Source organism: Arctopsyche grandis, chromosome 7 (assembly GCF_051622035.1).
Source record: "Arctopsyche grandis isolate Sample6627 chromosome 7, ASM5162203v2, whole genome shotgun sequence".
Classification (NCBI taxonomy): domain Eukaryota; kingdom Metazoa; phylum Arthropoda; class Insecta; order Trichoptera; family Hydropsychidae; genus Arctopsyche; species Arctopsyche grandis.
In genome coordinates this window covers 32,312,824-32,329,844 of record NC_135361.1, presented here as the reverse complement: position 1 = coordinate 32,329,844, position 17,021 = coordinate 32,312,824, and the positions used below count along the sequence as shown (strand labels likewise).

General features: G+C 40.1%; 4 protein-coding genes across 5 annotated transcripts; 3 read left to right on the top strand and 1 right to left on the bottom strand.

Moving 5' to 3' along the window:
- Positions 1–210: 210 nt before the first annotated feature.
- Positions 211–2,526, top strand: LOC143914850 (uncharacterized). Its single transcript, XM_077435225.1, has 2 exons — positions 211–496; positions 591–2,526. The coding sequence occupies exons 1-2, from the start codon at positions 321–323 to the stop codon at positions 1,864–1,866; spliced, it is 1,452 nt and encodes a 483-aa protein (XP_077291351.1). The 5' UTR covers positions 211–320; the 3' UTR covers positions 1,867–2,526.
- Positions 1,925–4,746, bottom strand: HDAC3 (histone deacetylase 3). The gene is made up of 7 exons (XM_077435226.1): positions 3,992–4,746; positions 3,645–3,833; positions 3,293–3,567; positions 3,028–3,215; positions 2,544–2,687; positions 2,348–2,457; positions 1,925–2,110 (listed from the first exon to the last, which is right to left on the bottom strand). Exons 1-7 carry the CDS (start codon positions 4,230–4,232, stop codon positions 1,959–1,961), a joined length of 1,299 nt encoding a protein of 432 aa, XP_077291352.1. The 5' UTR covers positions 4,233–4,746; the 3' UTR covers positions 1,925–1,958.
- A 3,542-nt stretch (positions 4,747–8,288) lies between these two features.
- On the top strand, positions 8,289–9,629 carry unc-119 (unc-119 lipid binding chaperone). The gene is made up of 3 exons (XM_077435224.1): positions 8,289–8,925; positions 9,021–9,193; positions 9,284–9,629. Exons 1-3 carry the CDS (start codon positions 8,414–8,416, stop codon positions 9,400–9,402), a joined length of 804 nt encoding a protein of 267 aa, XP_077291350.1. The 5' UTR covers positions 8,289–8,413; the 3' UTR covers positions 9,403–9,629.
- A 4,485-nt stretch (positions 9,630–14,114) lies between these two features.
- Positions 14,115–16,666, top strand: Mst85C. Of its 2 annotated transcripts, none has more exons than XM_077435222.1 (4): positions 14,115–14,439; positions 14,746–15,061; positions 15,148–15,429; positions 15,504–16,666. In XM_077435222.1, exons 2-4 carry the CDS (start codon positions 14,787–14,789, stop codon positions 15,664–15,666), a joined length of 720 nt encoding a protein of 239 aa, XP_077291348.1. In that variant the 5' UTR covers positions 14,115–14,439; positions 14,746–14,786; the 3' UTR covers positions 15,667–16,666. The 2 variants fall into 2 exon arrangements, with proteins under 2 accessions (XP_077291348.1, XP_077291349.1); XM_077435223.1 differs by having other exon boundaries at positions 14,120–14,663; positions 15,504–16,111.
- The last annotated feature ends 355 nt before the right edge of the window (positions 16,667–17,021 follow it).

Below are 17,021 nucleotides of genomic sequence, written 5' to 3'. Positions count from 1 at the left end.
ATCGGAAAAATGCTCAAAGATCGGAGAGAACCGCACTCTCGAGACTTTCACTTTTAACTTTCAAAGGAGCTCAAGAAGAAGTTGGAATGCATTAGAATAGCAACCGAAAAAACGTTATTTGTGGAGTCGTATTGGTTGTTGTGGTTGTTGGTAAATGAGTGTGCCTTTGAAAAAGAGTACATATACATAGTAAGATAGGGAGGTATGGCCAGAATGGAAGCGGTGCAGACCAAGGAGAAGCGTAAACATATGCGACGTCGAAGCTTTCGCACGTAAACATTAAACACGTCAAACGTGAAACCGGAAGCGGAAGGGGGGGAATGGCTCCTCGAAAGCAGCCAAATTCGTTGTTCGACATTTCGGTGAGGGCATCTATCCGAACGATTAACTGCGCGTGCTTCGCAATGGAGAAAATCCATCGGTGCTATTACGAGGAGAGCTTCCAGTATCACATCGAGATCATGAAGAACTATCTGGTCGCCAATCTGCCCACCGAGTGAGGCCCACCCACACATTAGTCGATAAGTTTTATGTTATTTTGTTTTGGTACCGTTTCACTCACTCACTTTGTCATCGCTTTGACCTTTCAGCTTGTTCGACGCCCTTTGCTCGCAAAGAGGCTCCGTTCCGCTGAAAGCCGATCCCAGAATTCAGCTGTCGCTGCTCACCCACCCGAGCATCACGAGCTTTCGAAAGTGCGACTCCGACAACAGCATCCCCCAAGCGTTTTGGCTCAAACGCCTCTCGGCGCTCACCCGACTCGTCGAGTTGAATCTGCAGCAGATCTGCACCGACGACATATTGAAAGTCGTCGGCCAAAATTGCACGCTTCTGCAGAAGATCAACGCCATATCCAGAGTCGATTTGCTCAAGTCCTCGTTCAATGCCTCCGTCTTGGTAAGAAACGTCTCCGACGCCGGCTTGGAATGCCTGATCGATTTGGAACATTTGCGAATACTGATCATCGATCCGCCGAGAAACGAAAGACTGAGCGTCCAAAAGACCAAGTATATTTCTCAGGCGGGAATAAGAAATATAGTCAATCACCTGCAGTCCCTCGAAGAACTCAGGATAGAGTCGTGCGACATTGGCTCGACGTTGGTGGCCGCCGAATTCACCTGCCATCCTCTCAGCCTGAAAAAGATCAACCGCCACTTTGCCCGAACTGAAAGTGTTCGAAAACTGGTGAAACTTTGCCCCAATTTGATAGATTTGAATTTGACGCATCTCGGAGAGAGTGACAGTGATGAAATATTACAACTTTTGATACGCAGCGAGATGAGTCTGACTAGACTGGTTCTGTCGTTTTTCCCGTTCACCGACTCGATGCGTGAACTCTTGACTATAAAAGGTTGCAATCTCACAGACTTTACGCTGTGGGAAGTGGGCAACGTGTTGAGCCTCAACGACATCCTGACGATCGGAAAGTGCTGTCCGAATTTGATAGCTCTGCGTCTCATCACGCGTTCCGTCAATCTAGTCGTGCCCCAAAATTTCAAACGTAAAGAGATCTTGTTTAAGGACTTGAAGTGCCTCTATCTAGGATCTGGCAATTTCAATCTGGAAGACGTGTTGCTATTTTTCATGTCGTATGCGAAATGCCTCTCCAACCTCATAGTCAAGTATCGTGCCAAGTTGTCGTTTGACGCGACGCTGACGAAACTTCTCCAAAGTGGGTTCATGCATCATTTAGTGTTCCTTTCGCTGGACTGCACTTTGACGGTGTCTCAGGTCGTCATCAAAAAGGTGATCGACAGCTGCTACTTGTTGAGGCGGTTCACAGTCAGTTACAACGATCAAGACATGTGTCTACAGAAGTATATAAAAGATAATAATTTCGATATTACGTTGGATAGTTATTACTGAAACGAAATAGACGTACGAGTCGTGGTGTAAATAAAATAAAATAAAATAACAGGCGGTTGTCGATTTCAAATAAATTTATTCAACGTTATCTATCACTGAGCTTCTATTGCACTTTTATCATTGTCTTTTTCACTATCGTAAAATTCATTTTGGGCATCCACCATTTTGTCCGCTTCTTCTTGGCTCACTTTAACGTCAGGATCTGGCTCTTCTTTTATTCTCAACTCATCTGGAAAAGCGTCCTCTGTAAATAAACATTATCATAAGTATTTAAAATGTACATAAAATTATTGTAAAATATATATGTAAAGATATGTACATACATTATATATAATATAGCATAGTATAGTTTAGTATAATTGAAGTGACATTTAACTCGTGATATGTGATTTGTAGTGTATTTATTTGCAAGCAATCACTCAAGTATGTAAATATACATATTGTATTATCTTAAATTAGAGTAACATGTAGAATTTTATACCTGGAGTTTCATGCATTTGAACGCTGGGCGCGTGTTGACACATTTTCAAATTGTCGTATACGTGTTTTGTTATCGTTTCCAGGTATTGCTTGCTATTGGCATTATCTTGTCTGAAATCAATCAAATGTATAAATTATTAATTGCATATGATCGTCAAATATAAATTATTACGCAAATATTATCGTCGTTTTATTACCTAGTGGTTATGTCAGGATGCAGAGTGAAATCGGGAGCAAAATATTCCAAATATTCCGTATATGGTAATTCATTCGAGATATTCTCATCGACTAATAACGACGTCTCGTACGTCCAACATCTGGCCACATTTCTTAGAGTATATCTAAAAAATATCAATCGTAAATTAATTAATACTTGGCACGTTTTTACTGTCGACTGGAAAAATACACTCGAGATATCCAAACTTTCAAAGATGCTCAAGAAGAACTAACGCAATAGAATTCCACAAAAAAGCGTTAAGGGATGGATATCTGTATGTTATCCGAGGGAGCTCACCTTTATTTGTGGAATGCTATTCTGTAAGTTCTTTTGGAGCGCCTTTGAAATAATTTTCAAGTCCTAATCGAAACTGCGCCACTATTCAGTGCAATTTAGTGAATCTTTCCGGGAACCGTTTTTACTATACGTATATGTCAATTTTAACAAAAATGAATGAATCTCACCCTCCGCCCCCTACGACGAGAATCGGAACTCCGAGGCCTTTGACGAACTTGACGCACTCTCCGTGACCTCGAGTCGAGAGAGAGAAACAACCGAGCCTATCGCCTGCGAGTGAATCAGCACCACACTGTAGGACGATAGCCGTCGGTTTGTAAAATTCCATAACATACGATATGACCGGTTTAAATACCTGCAAATCACGAACAAATACATGATTATTGTTTCACAATAAGAAATGCTCCGAGACGAGAGTCTGGCAATACTCACTTGGACGTAGCTTTGGTCATCGATGCCCTCTTTCAGGGGAACGTTGACAGAGTAATAGCGTCCACATTCGGCGCCAATTTCGTACATATCACCCGTACCCGGGAAGAAATAGTTGCCATATTTGTGAAAACTGACGGTCATCACTCTGTCTGTTAAGTAAAACGCTTCTTGTACTCCATCGCCGTGATGCACGTCGATGTCTATATATAATACTCTAGGATGATATTTGAGAAGTTCTAAAATGCTTATAACAATGTCGTTGACGTAACAGAATCCTGAAACGACAGAGAAACGTTGCATAAAATGGACACAATAGCCGCAAATATTTGAATACGTCGGTTAAAGATGGTACCGGAGGCTTCGAACTTTTTGGCGTGATGCAATCCACCCGACCAATTGATGGCGATATCGCAATGGTTGTTGTTGAGTTTCATGGCACCCTCTAAAGAAGCGCCCGTGTACATGGAACAGAAATCGAACAGTCCTTCGAACACCGGGCAGTCGTCACCGACGTTGAAGTGTGTCAAATACTTGGTGAAACCTGAAATAAAATCGAAACGGTGATGAGAATGTACCCACTAACGAACTCGATATGTTAAGAGAATAGAATTGCAGAGGGTTCTCGGATCATAAATCGAGTTCGCCCACGTCTAATCTAATAATCCAATGCAATGCAAGCAGAAGAAAGAGAATACTGACTTTGAATGTTCTGTGGCGTGACTCTGTGCAAAAACTCGATGTACTCTTCGCTGTGAAAGCGTTGCATGTCATGAGACGTCGCTCGGTAGGGTCGATAGATTTGCATGCGACTGTGTAGGCCGTAGTTGAGGACGAGGCTGTGGATGACGGCGAGGCGATGCGGCTTCATGGGATGTCCGGGGCCGTAGTGGAAGTTGCCCACCTCGGCGTTGTAGAAGTACGAGACGCGTTTGTTGGACATGTCGGTGGAGACGGAGACGGAGACGGAGACGGAGACGATTCACCAGACGCTGCCCAGCCACTCCTTGAAGAGCAGGAGAGCCGTCAGAAGCAGAGCGATCACCAGAAGCCGTCGGGTCAGCTGCAGGCGGCCGAACTCGATCATAGGGATAGGAATTCCTATGGGGTCGATCGCGAAGACATTGCATCGACGACACTCGCAAATCGCAACTCGCCACTCGCCACTCGCTCACGTTAGCCGGCCGCCAAACGTCAACACGACGACAGTGTCAACCGAGACGCGGATCTGTTTTCGCGGAGTGTTTTGGTCCAAACTCACTTTTTCACACGACTCTCTCTCATATCTCATAATGGTAATTGGACTATTCGTCACATCGCGGTGGTCACAAAGACAATTTTTGCCATGAAAATCGCGAATACACAATATTTGGCACTCAAGTTCTCGTTACTATGATAGTTATCGTTAGTATGATGCAGTGGCGGCTCGTGATAATTTTTAGTGGCGGGGCTGCACTGAAAAGATGTCTAAAACATGTCACCATAATTGTTCTATCATGTCATAACTACAGGTAGGACCGGAAGCGCGCCGTCTATTGTTCCATTATTGTAAATGCTTTGTTAAAAAGATTCGGCAAACCTTTAACAATGCATTTACAACATGTGAACAATGGACAGCGCGCTCTGGGTCCGCTCTTTAGTCATAACAGGACAAAAGTTTTCGTTATGCTTACCTATTTCCCGCCGATAAGCTTCGCTTAAATGGGTTTTTATGTTAGCCGATCCCAAACTCGTGAGATTACACACATTTTTTAAGTGTTCGACACTTCCCTCGTGTTTTTTTTAATTTTATCGTTTAAATGTTTTAAGTCAATAACTCCTGTTTTCGTCCAAGATGCTTCGCCTGGCGACTCGCCTCCAAACAAAAGACACGTATAACAAAATAACGCGTTTTTTTCTGTACATCCCGTTAACCAATTGTATTTTTTATAAATGTCTGGATTAAATTTTCGCGAGTAACTAAAGGATCTACTAGTAGCAGGCTGTGAAATAATTAAATTGGGCGTGAGGCAGCCTAATGCTTTTATAGCGACTTTTTCGGTAAGTTCTAGTCGCGAAAAGTGCAAATTTTGTAAATATTTTACTGAATTCTTTTTTTATTCCATTTTTAAAAGAAAAAAAATCTTAATATATTTAAATAAAAATTACGAGAAAAAATTAAACAGATTTGAAAAAAGTTTGCTGTTATCGAAATGAAAACGACTCTTTGACGAAGATTTGATGAGGGCTCGTACACAACCAATTAAGAGTAACGAAAACGAATAAAGCTGTGATCGTGCGATTCAACTAATCAAATGTAAGATCAAGCGCGCGAAATCTTACACAAACTGACAGATGAATGTCGTTTAACAGGCGAAGGCTGCCGACTATCCAGCCCAAAACGGCAGAGTGAGTGAAAGAGAAAGAGCTATCTGCAGTTGCAAATAGCTCTTTCTCTTTCTCGTTCCGAGACTCCGGGCTGCGTGGCGTTCAGGGCGGCGCTGTAAAACTTTACAGCCAGTACAACAACATTTTAATTCATCTGTCACCATACAAGTTAGTGGGGTCTTCGAAACGGTCAACATTACTTACAATATCACCCTTTTGGATATGGGTGATATTGTAAGTAATATTTACTCTGTCGAAGACCCCAATAGTTCGTCCATCCAACTAATAAAAAAAATATCATTAATAAATAAAATATTAAATGTATTATTAAACATATATTTTAGAATTTTATAGGAGGGGCTGCAGCCCGGCAGCCCATTAGGACGAGCCGCCACTGGTATGATGGACTTTTCGGCTGCCAGATGTTCCGTTATAGAGATTTTAGTGACTTTGTGACCAGTAATCACCGAACCTCTCATAATAGCGTTTTGGTAACTACCGGTTGGTACTATTAATTTTTTTAAGTTTTTCTCGAAACAAAAGCACCTTTCTTCTTTCTAAATTTATTGCATTTTATTAATACAAAATATACAAATAAAAACACCAATGAATTCAAATAGGCACATATGTACATACGTACAAAATATTATCAATGAAGCAGATGCGATCTGAATGATCGTTAAAGATGTGAAGATGATTCGTTATTAAGCTCTGACCGCACTATGCGTCTGCGACACGAACGGCAGCGTGCGGCCAAATATTGTTTGTATGAAATTGTATGAGATATAACACACTATGTATGACGCGACGTAGTGTGTTATATCTCATACAAACAATATTTGGCCGCACGCTGCCGTTCGTGTCGCAGACGCAATAGTGCGGTCAGACCCTTAAGCTCCGAACGTCGAATTACAAAGGTAATTCGGGCTCGTGTGTATAATCTGATTCGCGAAGACAATTTTTGATGTTAAAATAACAAAAGCTGTTGCCGCTTTACACGAACAATATAACAAAAGAAACCTCTGTAGGAATCTCGTCACCGCAATCGAAACATCTATTGCGACGGAGAATACATTTCTCACGCTCAACCATTGACGTTATCTCGATTCGAGAAACTTCCACCCCAACAAATCAAGCCGAGCGACGCAAAGTCGAAGAACACCTGCATCCATTAAAGTGCACAAATAACAACTACATTGTAACCCATTGAACAAACATCCAGACTCACTGGAACAAAGGACGATAAAAACTAAATCGAGTGGAACGACGCCACATATTCGAGAATATTCCACCCCAAACAACGAAACCACATTCCTCGCATAACTTGCACACGTAAACACCACCTGCGGTTCTCAGAATCAATCGCCAGTAAACAAGTCACGTGGATCCCCAAAAACAATATAAAAGGAGATCCAACCCAGACAACTTCAGTCAACAGGCAGCAGCTACCACGACAGCAGTCGACATCCAGCATCTGACCAGCTACCACTACACTACCCTACAATGGAAGAACGCTTGCAACTCGGCCGGATCCAGAGCAACGACACATTGCAGATCCAGCGGCCATCACGACACCAAGTCCCCCGGGTGACCCCCGACATCGAGCCACGCAGCCTCGATTAATTCAGCATGCCGCTGCTCATCCCTGCCTCGCCGAGCCAGGCGGGAAAGCTACCCGCCGCGCCGCCATCGCCATCGACACAGCACGTCGCGGCCCGCGGGTGACAATAAACGAGCAGACACGGCTACCTACCTACCTAACGACTGGAGTCCAGCCACAACGTCGATGACAGGTGCTTCATTCGGATGTGGAGTCATGCGCGATCCAGTACACATAGAACGGTCATCCAGCACCACAAGACATACACCACCTCAGCACCATCATCATCATCATCATCAAGGCCCCGTCCGTCCCCACGAGCGTCGTCACGCCGAGACGGGCGGTAGCGCTACAACACCTCCACGAGCCACAACGACTCACGGTCCAGCTCGGAGTATCATCAACCACATCGATGCCCCTGCCGCCCCCGCCGCCCCACCAACCGACATCAGCCTCGGAAGAGCGGCGCCGGCGCAGCATCGCATCGGCGCGACCATCGGACCAGCCACCGTCCTGCTCGCGACGTCACCGCCCTCGAATGTACCGACCATTCAGGGCGGTACACCTACACAGCGGATGACCCACGTCAACAAATTTTTTTTCTCCCCACTCAATAATTTTTTCTTTTGTAAAATTTGTTTCTTTGTAATTTTGGTATCGCTGATGCTGGGGGGGGAGTGATGTGGCGGCTCGCTTATACGACATGGTCGAGTTTGGTTGCCTTCCTGCGAGTGGGAACCAACTCGGCTGGGTTCGGAGAGTCACTACTCACTCTGCCTTTAGCTGTCATATAATAAACACGTGCATTAACATGCCAGTCGTCTCGTTCGTTTATCCTCCATAGCTTCTTATCGGAGCGGGATCTTGGATTACCAAAGGAGTGATAAAAAATTATTAACAATTTCGAATACTTTTGATGTATGCATATTTTCAAACGTCTTCTAAATCTAATACGAGTGGTTATGTTATTGTCTAAGCTAAGAAAAGAAAAGTTGCGCGGTGTGAAATAGTGCGAAGTTGGTAGAAGTGTGGGTGCAAGTGCGAGTAGTGTCAGTGAGACAGCGCGAGGCTCTCGGAAGGGGGCGAGGCGAGGCGAAGCGCTGGTTTGAGGTTGAGGTTGAGGTTGAGGTTGAGGTCGAGGTCGAGGGCGGCTGACGATGTCGACTCTGGGTGTGGGGGTGGGGCCGAGCGAGTCGGTGGCGACGGTTACGGTTTCAGGGACGGGAACGGGAACGGGAACAGGAACAGGAACAGGAACAGGAACAGGAACGCGCCCTTCCGCCGAGCAGAGCCCTTCGCGGTCGAAACCCATCTCGCCCGAAGACGTGCTCCGGCTGGGCCGCATCACCGACACCTACCTCTGCTCGCCGGACGCCAACGTCTACGACATCGACTTCACCCGCTTCAAGATCCGCGACCTGGACACGGGCACGGTGCTCTTCGAGATCGCCAAGCCCTCCACGGACACGAACACCAACAGCAACAGCTCTTCGACGCTCTGTGGTCACGGCCACCTCTCGTCTGGCCAACGGGCCTCGCCCAATGACCACAACCAACCGCAGCCGCAGGCGCAAACCGACCCCGAAGACCCTCCCGACCCCAACGCGGGCAGATTCGTCCGCTACCAATTCACGCCACAGTTCCTCAAGCTGAAGACGGTCGGCGCCACGTGAGTCGTCCTCGTCCTCATCCTCGTCCTCTCCACATCGAGACCCTCTCTCTCTCTCTCTCTCACCTTCCATTTACTTTGCTTTTACGTTTCAGGGTCGAGTTCACCGTGGGCGGTCGTCCCGTTAGCCACTTTCGAATGATCGAACGACACTTCTTCAGAGACACGCTCCTGAAGACTTTCGATTTTGAGTTCGGCTTCTGCATACCGTACTCCCGCAACACTTGCGAACACATATACGAATTCCCGACTCTGCCGCCCCAACTAGGTAACTCGTTCGATCCTATCGTCCACATGTGTATATGTCTATATATCTATGTACGTGCTTAACTCGGATCTCGTTTGTCTATTGTTTCAGTCGACGAAATGATAGCGGCTCCGTTCGAAACGTGCTCCGACAGTTTTTATTTCGTGGAGAGTCGACTTGTGATGCATAATAAGGCTGACTACGCATACAACGGTGGCCTTAACAATTAAAATCTCTACAATTTTCGTTTCTTCGATTTCTATCATCGTCTCTTTATTTATTTATTTATTTATTTATTTATTACTAGCGGTTCCCGACGATCGATCTCGAAAATAGTTTAAAGCGTCTCGTAACTGCATCAAAAATTTTAATAATTGTTATTTAGGTGTATTGAAAACATTGTCTTTGAATACCGTCCTCGGTGCTGAAGAACGGTTGAATTTTCAGGTATACGTTTAAGAAAAGTATATATATATATATATATATATATATATATATATATATATATATATATATATATATATATATATAATTTATTTAGATTTTTTAACGTTACAACTATACGTACTCTCCCACCGTGATATATAATTTTATCAATCTAGTCATTAGTAGATACATATTAGAAAATATACGAATATAAATTAATTTGTTCTAGTGTATTTTTATTCTTTCAGCATTGCACCGATCAAAATCTGCATGTGTACATATGTACATATGCAATCTTATCGTCGGCGTACGTCATAATATAAACGTAATTTATTTTTTAGTCAGTTGTATTAATGTATTATCGGTTTGAAATTACTTTGTGAAGAACGGTCGGGTGTCAACACTGACTTGTTGAAACAATCAGAGCTTAATGTGAGAGAAGAATGAAAAAGATATACATACATACATATTATAGCCGAATACTTGTATATTTTCGGGCAACTGCGATGCATTAAACTAAACCAAGACTGTTTTTGCATAACATAATGCCCTCAAATATGCGTATTATATTATGTATTGGCTACAGATTACTGGAAACGGTAATTATTATATAACAATATTGTGAAAATAATGTGCGCGAGGATAGGCTAATATAAATTGTATAAAAGTGCATTGTGACACTTTTTATTCCATTAACATTCCTCAGTTCCTTTAGAGACGTTCCTTTATTTAATACTAAATATTATATTATACAATATTTATATTGTATGTTGTGTTTGTTTACAATATAATCCGACTTGGAAAATGTGAACAATTTTAATACTACATATACAGATTTTATTTCGTCGATTTAAAAAGAATCATTGTTCATCAATCGACTCGGACATTTTTCTTTTTTTAATTGAGCAATATGTGTACTTTTGCACGTGCATATTTTAAATGTATTTTTATGTATGGCGAGGTTTGTGCTATTTTATTTAATTTGTCAAAGTACATACACATACATATGTATATTGGAATTAGTGTTTGGTATGGAAATTTTACATTAGATACCTTAAAAAATAAAAGAGAAAAAAATGTTCAGCACAATAAATACGGGGAATTTCAGTGTTCAAAATTGTCGTTGTGCTAAATGTAACAGTCGCACGGTTCACTTTTGCACATTCTCTCCTATTGATACACTAATGCATGAAATTCCTAGTATGAGAAGGTATATGTTTGTGTATCACAATTATAATAAATGTATTTAGGTTAATTTGAAACGTAAATAATCTCAATTATGATAGAGGATTATGATTTATGAAAGATGTCAAACTATGTATGTATATTAATGCGTGTCTATGAATAATATCACCCAAAAAAATTATTTTTCGTGTATAAATGGTGGTGTTTCGTCGATTCTCGATTGTGACTTAAAAATATCATACAATTTTATCTCGACAGCTTTAATATAAATCCACTATTACCCATAAAGTATTGCATACATGTATGTTTTTGTATATTTTCCTTTAACTTCAACCTATGTATGAGAAGATTTATTTTCTTAAAATTATGTCCACAAAGATTAGGTCATATTTCTAAAAATGAAGTTTTGCTTATTTTTGTACACCGTGCATGCCTTATTTTACTCTTTTGTGGCAGCTATGAACATTTGTATCCAAAACGCTCACAAAAAATCAATAACTTATATCTACATAATATGTAAATAAGGTGGATCTCATTTTAAATATTATTATTTAAATGATTTGCTCCAAAATATTGATGATTCGAACCAATCTTACAATTACGATACTTCTCTGAGCAAAGTTTATATAAATTATCATTAAGAGTTATGCAAAAATTTGGGCAATCAAATATACTAGTTTTATAAAATAATTTTAAATGTGTTTATAAACCTATCGTAGTGAAACAATAAAGGGGAAAACCAGGTGGAGAAAAAAAATCGATGCGTTAAAAGAAATTATGAAATTTTCACAACTTAGATTGCATTACATTGGCGTAAAACGCCGCTCGTAGCATACATATATGTGTTTCAGTTTTTACGTGTTTCACCGACATTTACTTTGTCTCACTTTTGGATTATATGTCTGTATTGTTATTCTGTTTGAATATCTGGTGCATAATAAAAAATCAATTTAAAATTGAAAATATATACATATTTCATTCTGAATTGTGTCTTTTACTTGTACATACACACATACATACATATGTATTCTCAGGTCCTCTTTGAGAAAGTCAAAACCCAGGCCAACAGAGACTTGAGCCCCCTCCCCCCCCCCCCCCCGATTTAATAATTGAAAAACATAGAGAACTAATAAAAATTAAGGTTTTTTATTTTAAAACTAGTATTTAAGGTAATTGTTATATAAATCTTTTTTGATATTTGTTTTTTTCTACGAACCAAACAAAGTCTCTTTCGAAATTATATATTAGATTATTTAACAAAAAGCTTTTCGTACTTGAGCACCAGTAAAATCAGATATTATTTCAGAAGTATCTAAAGTGCGTGCTATCTGGAGATTTATGCTTAGCGGCGCCAGTCTATTTAGTCACTCTTAATTCAAAATGTGATTTTTTTTTATATATGTATACGTTTGTATTTTTGGCTTTGTACATATGTATGAATGTATGTAAGTTATGTATTTTTTCTGGCAGGTTGTAAAACTGTGAGGCCCACGACAGGTGCCCCTTCTGCCCCCTCTGATATGGTCTGAGATCTACGTCACTGGTTATTTAACATGCGAATGGTGCTGCAATGGCAGTGGCGGCTCGTGAGAATTCATAGAAGGGGGGCTGCAGAGATTAATCGAGTTGTAGTAGCTCGGTGATCAAATGCAGACAAAAATAGCATGAATATGTACTATACTGCGAGGTCTGCAGCCCACATGGACGGCAAAAATAGCATGCATTTGTACTATACTGGGAGGCTGCAGCCCCACAGCCTATATAGACGAGCCGCCACTGTACAATGGTATTGTAACAGTGCACTAACATGATGTGAGCCGATGAGTTTGAATAAATGACACATTTGTGTGGGCGTTATTTTACGCTGTAAGTTGGATTAGTATAATTTTAGAAGAGAAGGTAAGCACTATTGTTCCCAAAAATGAAGAGAGCTACGCTTTGTGCAATACAAGATGTATACTCATCTTGCAACGTTAGTATAGGTAAGATTTAACATATACTTCCTGAACGCTAAAAAATTAATAAATTGAGCGATGAATGTAAAATCAATTTTATTACATACATACATATATGTATTCAGTCAATCGTGTAAATAGTATCATAAACACCTTCAAGCGCTAATTACACTGAGCAACAAAAAAAAAATACCAGAGCGGACACTAGCCAATCATTACTAAGTTTGACCCACTGAATTCGAATATGATATTGATTTTTGTTGGTGGGCGATCGTTTACGAGATATGAGCGTTTAAAAAAATCCGCGATATTTACAGTTTTTTGGCTTTTGCGGTCTTTAACTCAAAATTTAGGATTGTTACGCTCAAAGTGAGTATTGAAATCTATAGTCACATATTTTTCCTATTAATTTTTATATTTCATTGCTTTAAAATACTTCTAATTAATTGTCTAGCGAATTTTAAAAGTCAAAAATATATTTTTTTTTTCCGTGCTATTTTTCATTTATTTGGCAAATTTTTTATTTCACCACGTTTATAAGGATTGGTTTTCTATCTCAATATATTTTTTTTATCTAAACGTGCAAGCGAGATGGCATATAATCCACCTCACAGAGTACAGCGGTCGGACTACATGCCATCTCGCTTGCACCTAACATATATACGATACAACCATATATACAACGAAAGCATTTAAATTGCAATTACCGCTTTAGTTAGTACGTTTAGATAAAAAAAAAAGTATTGAGATAGAAAACCAATCCTTATAAACGTGGTGAAATAAAAAATTTGCCAAATAAATGAAAAAAAATATATTTTGACTTTTAAAATTCGCTAGACAATTAATTAGAAGTATTTTAAAGCAATGAAATATAACAATTAATAGGAAAAATATCTGACTATTGATTCCAATACTCACTTTGAGCGTAACAATCCTAAATTTTGAGTTAAAGACCGCAAAAGCCAAAAAAACTGTAAAAATTGTGGATTTTTTTAAACGATCATATCTCGTAAACGATCGCCCACCAACAAAAATCAATATCGTATTCGAATTCAGTGGGTCAAACTTAGTAAAGATTGGCTAGTCTCCGCTCTGGTAATTAAAAAACGTGATTTTTTGTTGCTCAGTGTTATTAATGAGCCTATCTGAAATTGTGGGGTTTTATCATAGAAATTCGCATAAATTACAAAATTGTGATTTTTAGCGTTGAGGCAGCATAAAAATCGGCTTTTGGCGCGGTCCCCTGAGAAAAATACACATAGCTAAATTGTTTTCACCTCACGAAGGTGTATTTAAAAAATTGTCTTAGGTGGGCTTTCAACGTATTTTTTTTACGAGATTTGGGCAATTTTCGTAGCGGCGGTTATCCTGTTAGCGATTCACATTTGGAGTGTGTGGAATAGTGAACCATTCGATTCGTATGCACATGACGAATATTTGGATTCCAAAGCGTAAATGATCTGGGAGTTGGCTCTCCTGATTCGGTCTCCGTCTCCGTTGTCTTTGCGTTTGCTGTTGCGATTGCGATTGCGATTGCGATTGCCATTGTATGGTGTCTCGGTCGGTAGTGGTGGAGGTGGTTTCTGGTTTTCGGTTTCGCTGGCTTCGATGCGATAGCTCTCGTCTACAATTTTCTACATCCATCCATCCATCCATCCATCATCCAGCCACTCCACGCGAGCGTACGCCGACCCTCTCTCGGTAAATGTCAATGTCAAATATGCCCCAATAAACATATAAACATAACCTGCAACTACGCGACTACATCTATGTACATATATATATATATATATACTCGTACCTACATGCAAATGTCCACACACCCGCGCACATCCAATCGAGAGGCGCAAATTGACGGATTGACAGATTGTGCAACACGACACTCCCCATCAATTTCCCGTGTCCGTGTCTGTTTTCTTTCAGATGTAATGCATGTCTACGTTCTTACTTGTATGCCCCCCAACTTTGGACGCAAACGACTTCCATTTCTTTCTTGTGTTCTTGCAGGCGTTTCTTCTTCACACCAATAACAATTCTGCTCGGCCGAAATGTTCTCGAATAACAACCACTACGAGGAAATATGCGATCCTGGAAGTAAGCCGACGCCAAAATCGTTCGAAGGCCACATCGACGAGAGCCCCCTCCAGAGTCATGTAGTGATGACCCAGCCCACGGGTTTGCCGTGGAATATTCAAGGAATGCCGTGGAGTGCCACCGAACCCCATCCCACTCTGGTACATTTTACGGCGCAGTCTCAAGACGGTACAATCGCGAGAATGAAAATGTTCCCTTCGAAACGGAAAGCCGACTTGTTCTCGCCTATGTAAGACATGCACACATTCAAATAATCCTTTCATCTTCCATATGATTTTTGTGTTTTACCTTTGTGTGTTCGATTTCTCGCCGCAGACCGACGAAACAGGTGAAAACTGACGAAGCCATGGCGGCTCATCTCAATTGCCTTCACATATCGCCCGACTTCACGACCCACTGTACGGCGAACGATACCCTAGACGCCAACGACGACTCAGATGCGATGGCCATGAACGATCAAGCTATCGATAGACTCAAAGCTTACAAACCTTACAATACATTGGAAGATCGTTTAAAAACTGCAGAACGAATTGTATTGTGTGAAGAAGTTAGAAGATTTAAAAGTGAATCCATCATACCCGAATCGCTCATTAACAAGTAAGATTGCTTTGTACTTTTTTCTCAAATACTTTCAAAAGGGGTCAGACATTAATTTCTATTCCTTTTTTCAGATTAGAAAAACCGTGCATGTCTTTAGTTTTATGGAAACCTCCAGAGAAAATCTCAATCAACAGTGATAAACATTCGGATCGAAATAACAATCCTAATAAAAGTAGTAGTACTAGGCGTAGTATATTAATATCTGACTCGAGTGAAATGGACGTCGAATTATAAATTTTAATAAGAATCACACGTTTTGAGTGAAGTTGTGAAATTTGTATTTAAATTTTTTTATGAACGATACACATACGAAACTATTAAAATGTGTGTGTGATAAATCTGTAATCTGAATGTGGTTTTTACTCTTAATTTGCTGCAATTATTAATTTTTATTCTTTATATTTATATCAAAAAGCTGAAATGGCTACAATCAATTTTGTTTGCTCGTTACATACAACTTAGGATTGGCTACTATGACGTTTGATTCTCACCAAATAACACCGACGTACATTTATTGCGTACATATTTTGTGATATACCTATGATCTTTTTTTTATTTTTGAATATCATTGTAAGTGTGCTCTCTGACATAGATGTCTAATCTAATTTGTTTTTAATAAGTAATCAAATATTATACGTTTTAAAGATTGTCATAATAAACTTTTTTAAAAACAATGTTATTCAGATTTTCATTGCCAAAAAACACACTCAATAATCAGTGACCATATCAGTGGAAGCTACAGAGATGAATCGGGCTGTAGTAGCTCGATGACCAGACTGGTGACCAAATGCAAATGCAAAAGCATGTATGTACTATACTTACGCTGACCATACTTCCTTTATTTCTCTGCTGTCTTTTAGATTTATTTATTTCCTAAAATTGCCATCATATACATATATAAAATCGCTTTTCTTTTTATCTGTATGTCTGCCTGTCTGAGATGGTTCGGTGATTACGAGTCAAATGTGAAGCGGTCGCTCTAGATCGGTCACACTAAAACTGGTCACACCCTAAAATTGGTCACGAGAAAACTGGTCACACCCTAAAATCGGTCAACCAGTTTTCTCGTGACCGTTTTTAGGGTGTGACCAATCTAGAGCGACCGGTTGTCCTGTGACTAGTTCACATATGACTAGTAGTCCGTTTACCGTTTGAAATAACTCTCGCCATACTATACTAATAGTTTCGATTCGACATACTAGGTCACAGCTAAACACTGCCAAAACATATATACAAATACAATAACAAAAGAAAAAAACTTCTATATATATATATATATATATATATATATATATATATATATATATATATATATATACCATTTGCTACCAATGTTTCCTCTTGGCAGAGAATTTACCGCCATCTATTGAAAATGTATTTAATTAATTATTTTTTTTATTAGTGTTTTATATTGTTTACAAGTAGGTATAGCTCGTGCAGCGAAAGCTGGCACGTACCAATACAAACACGTATATTGTGTCCGTGAAGATATGAATAAGATTTTTTGTATCTGTTTTCTAGGACAATCAGTTGGTCCCTTTCATACGCACCCACTTCCCGAGCATGACAGAAACAACAATTATTTTTTG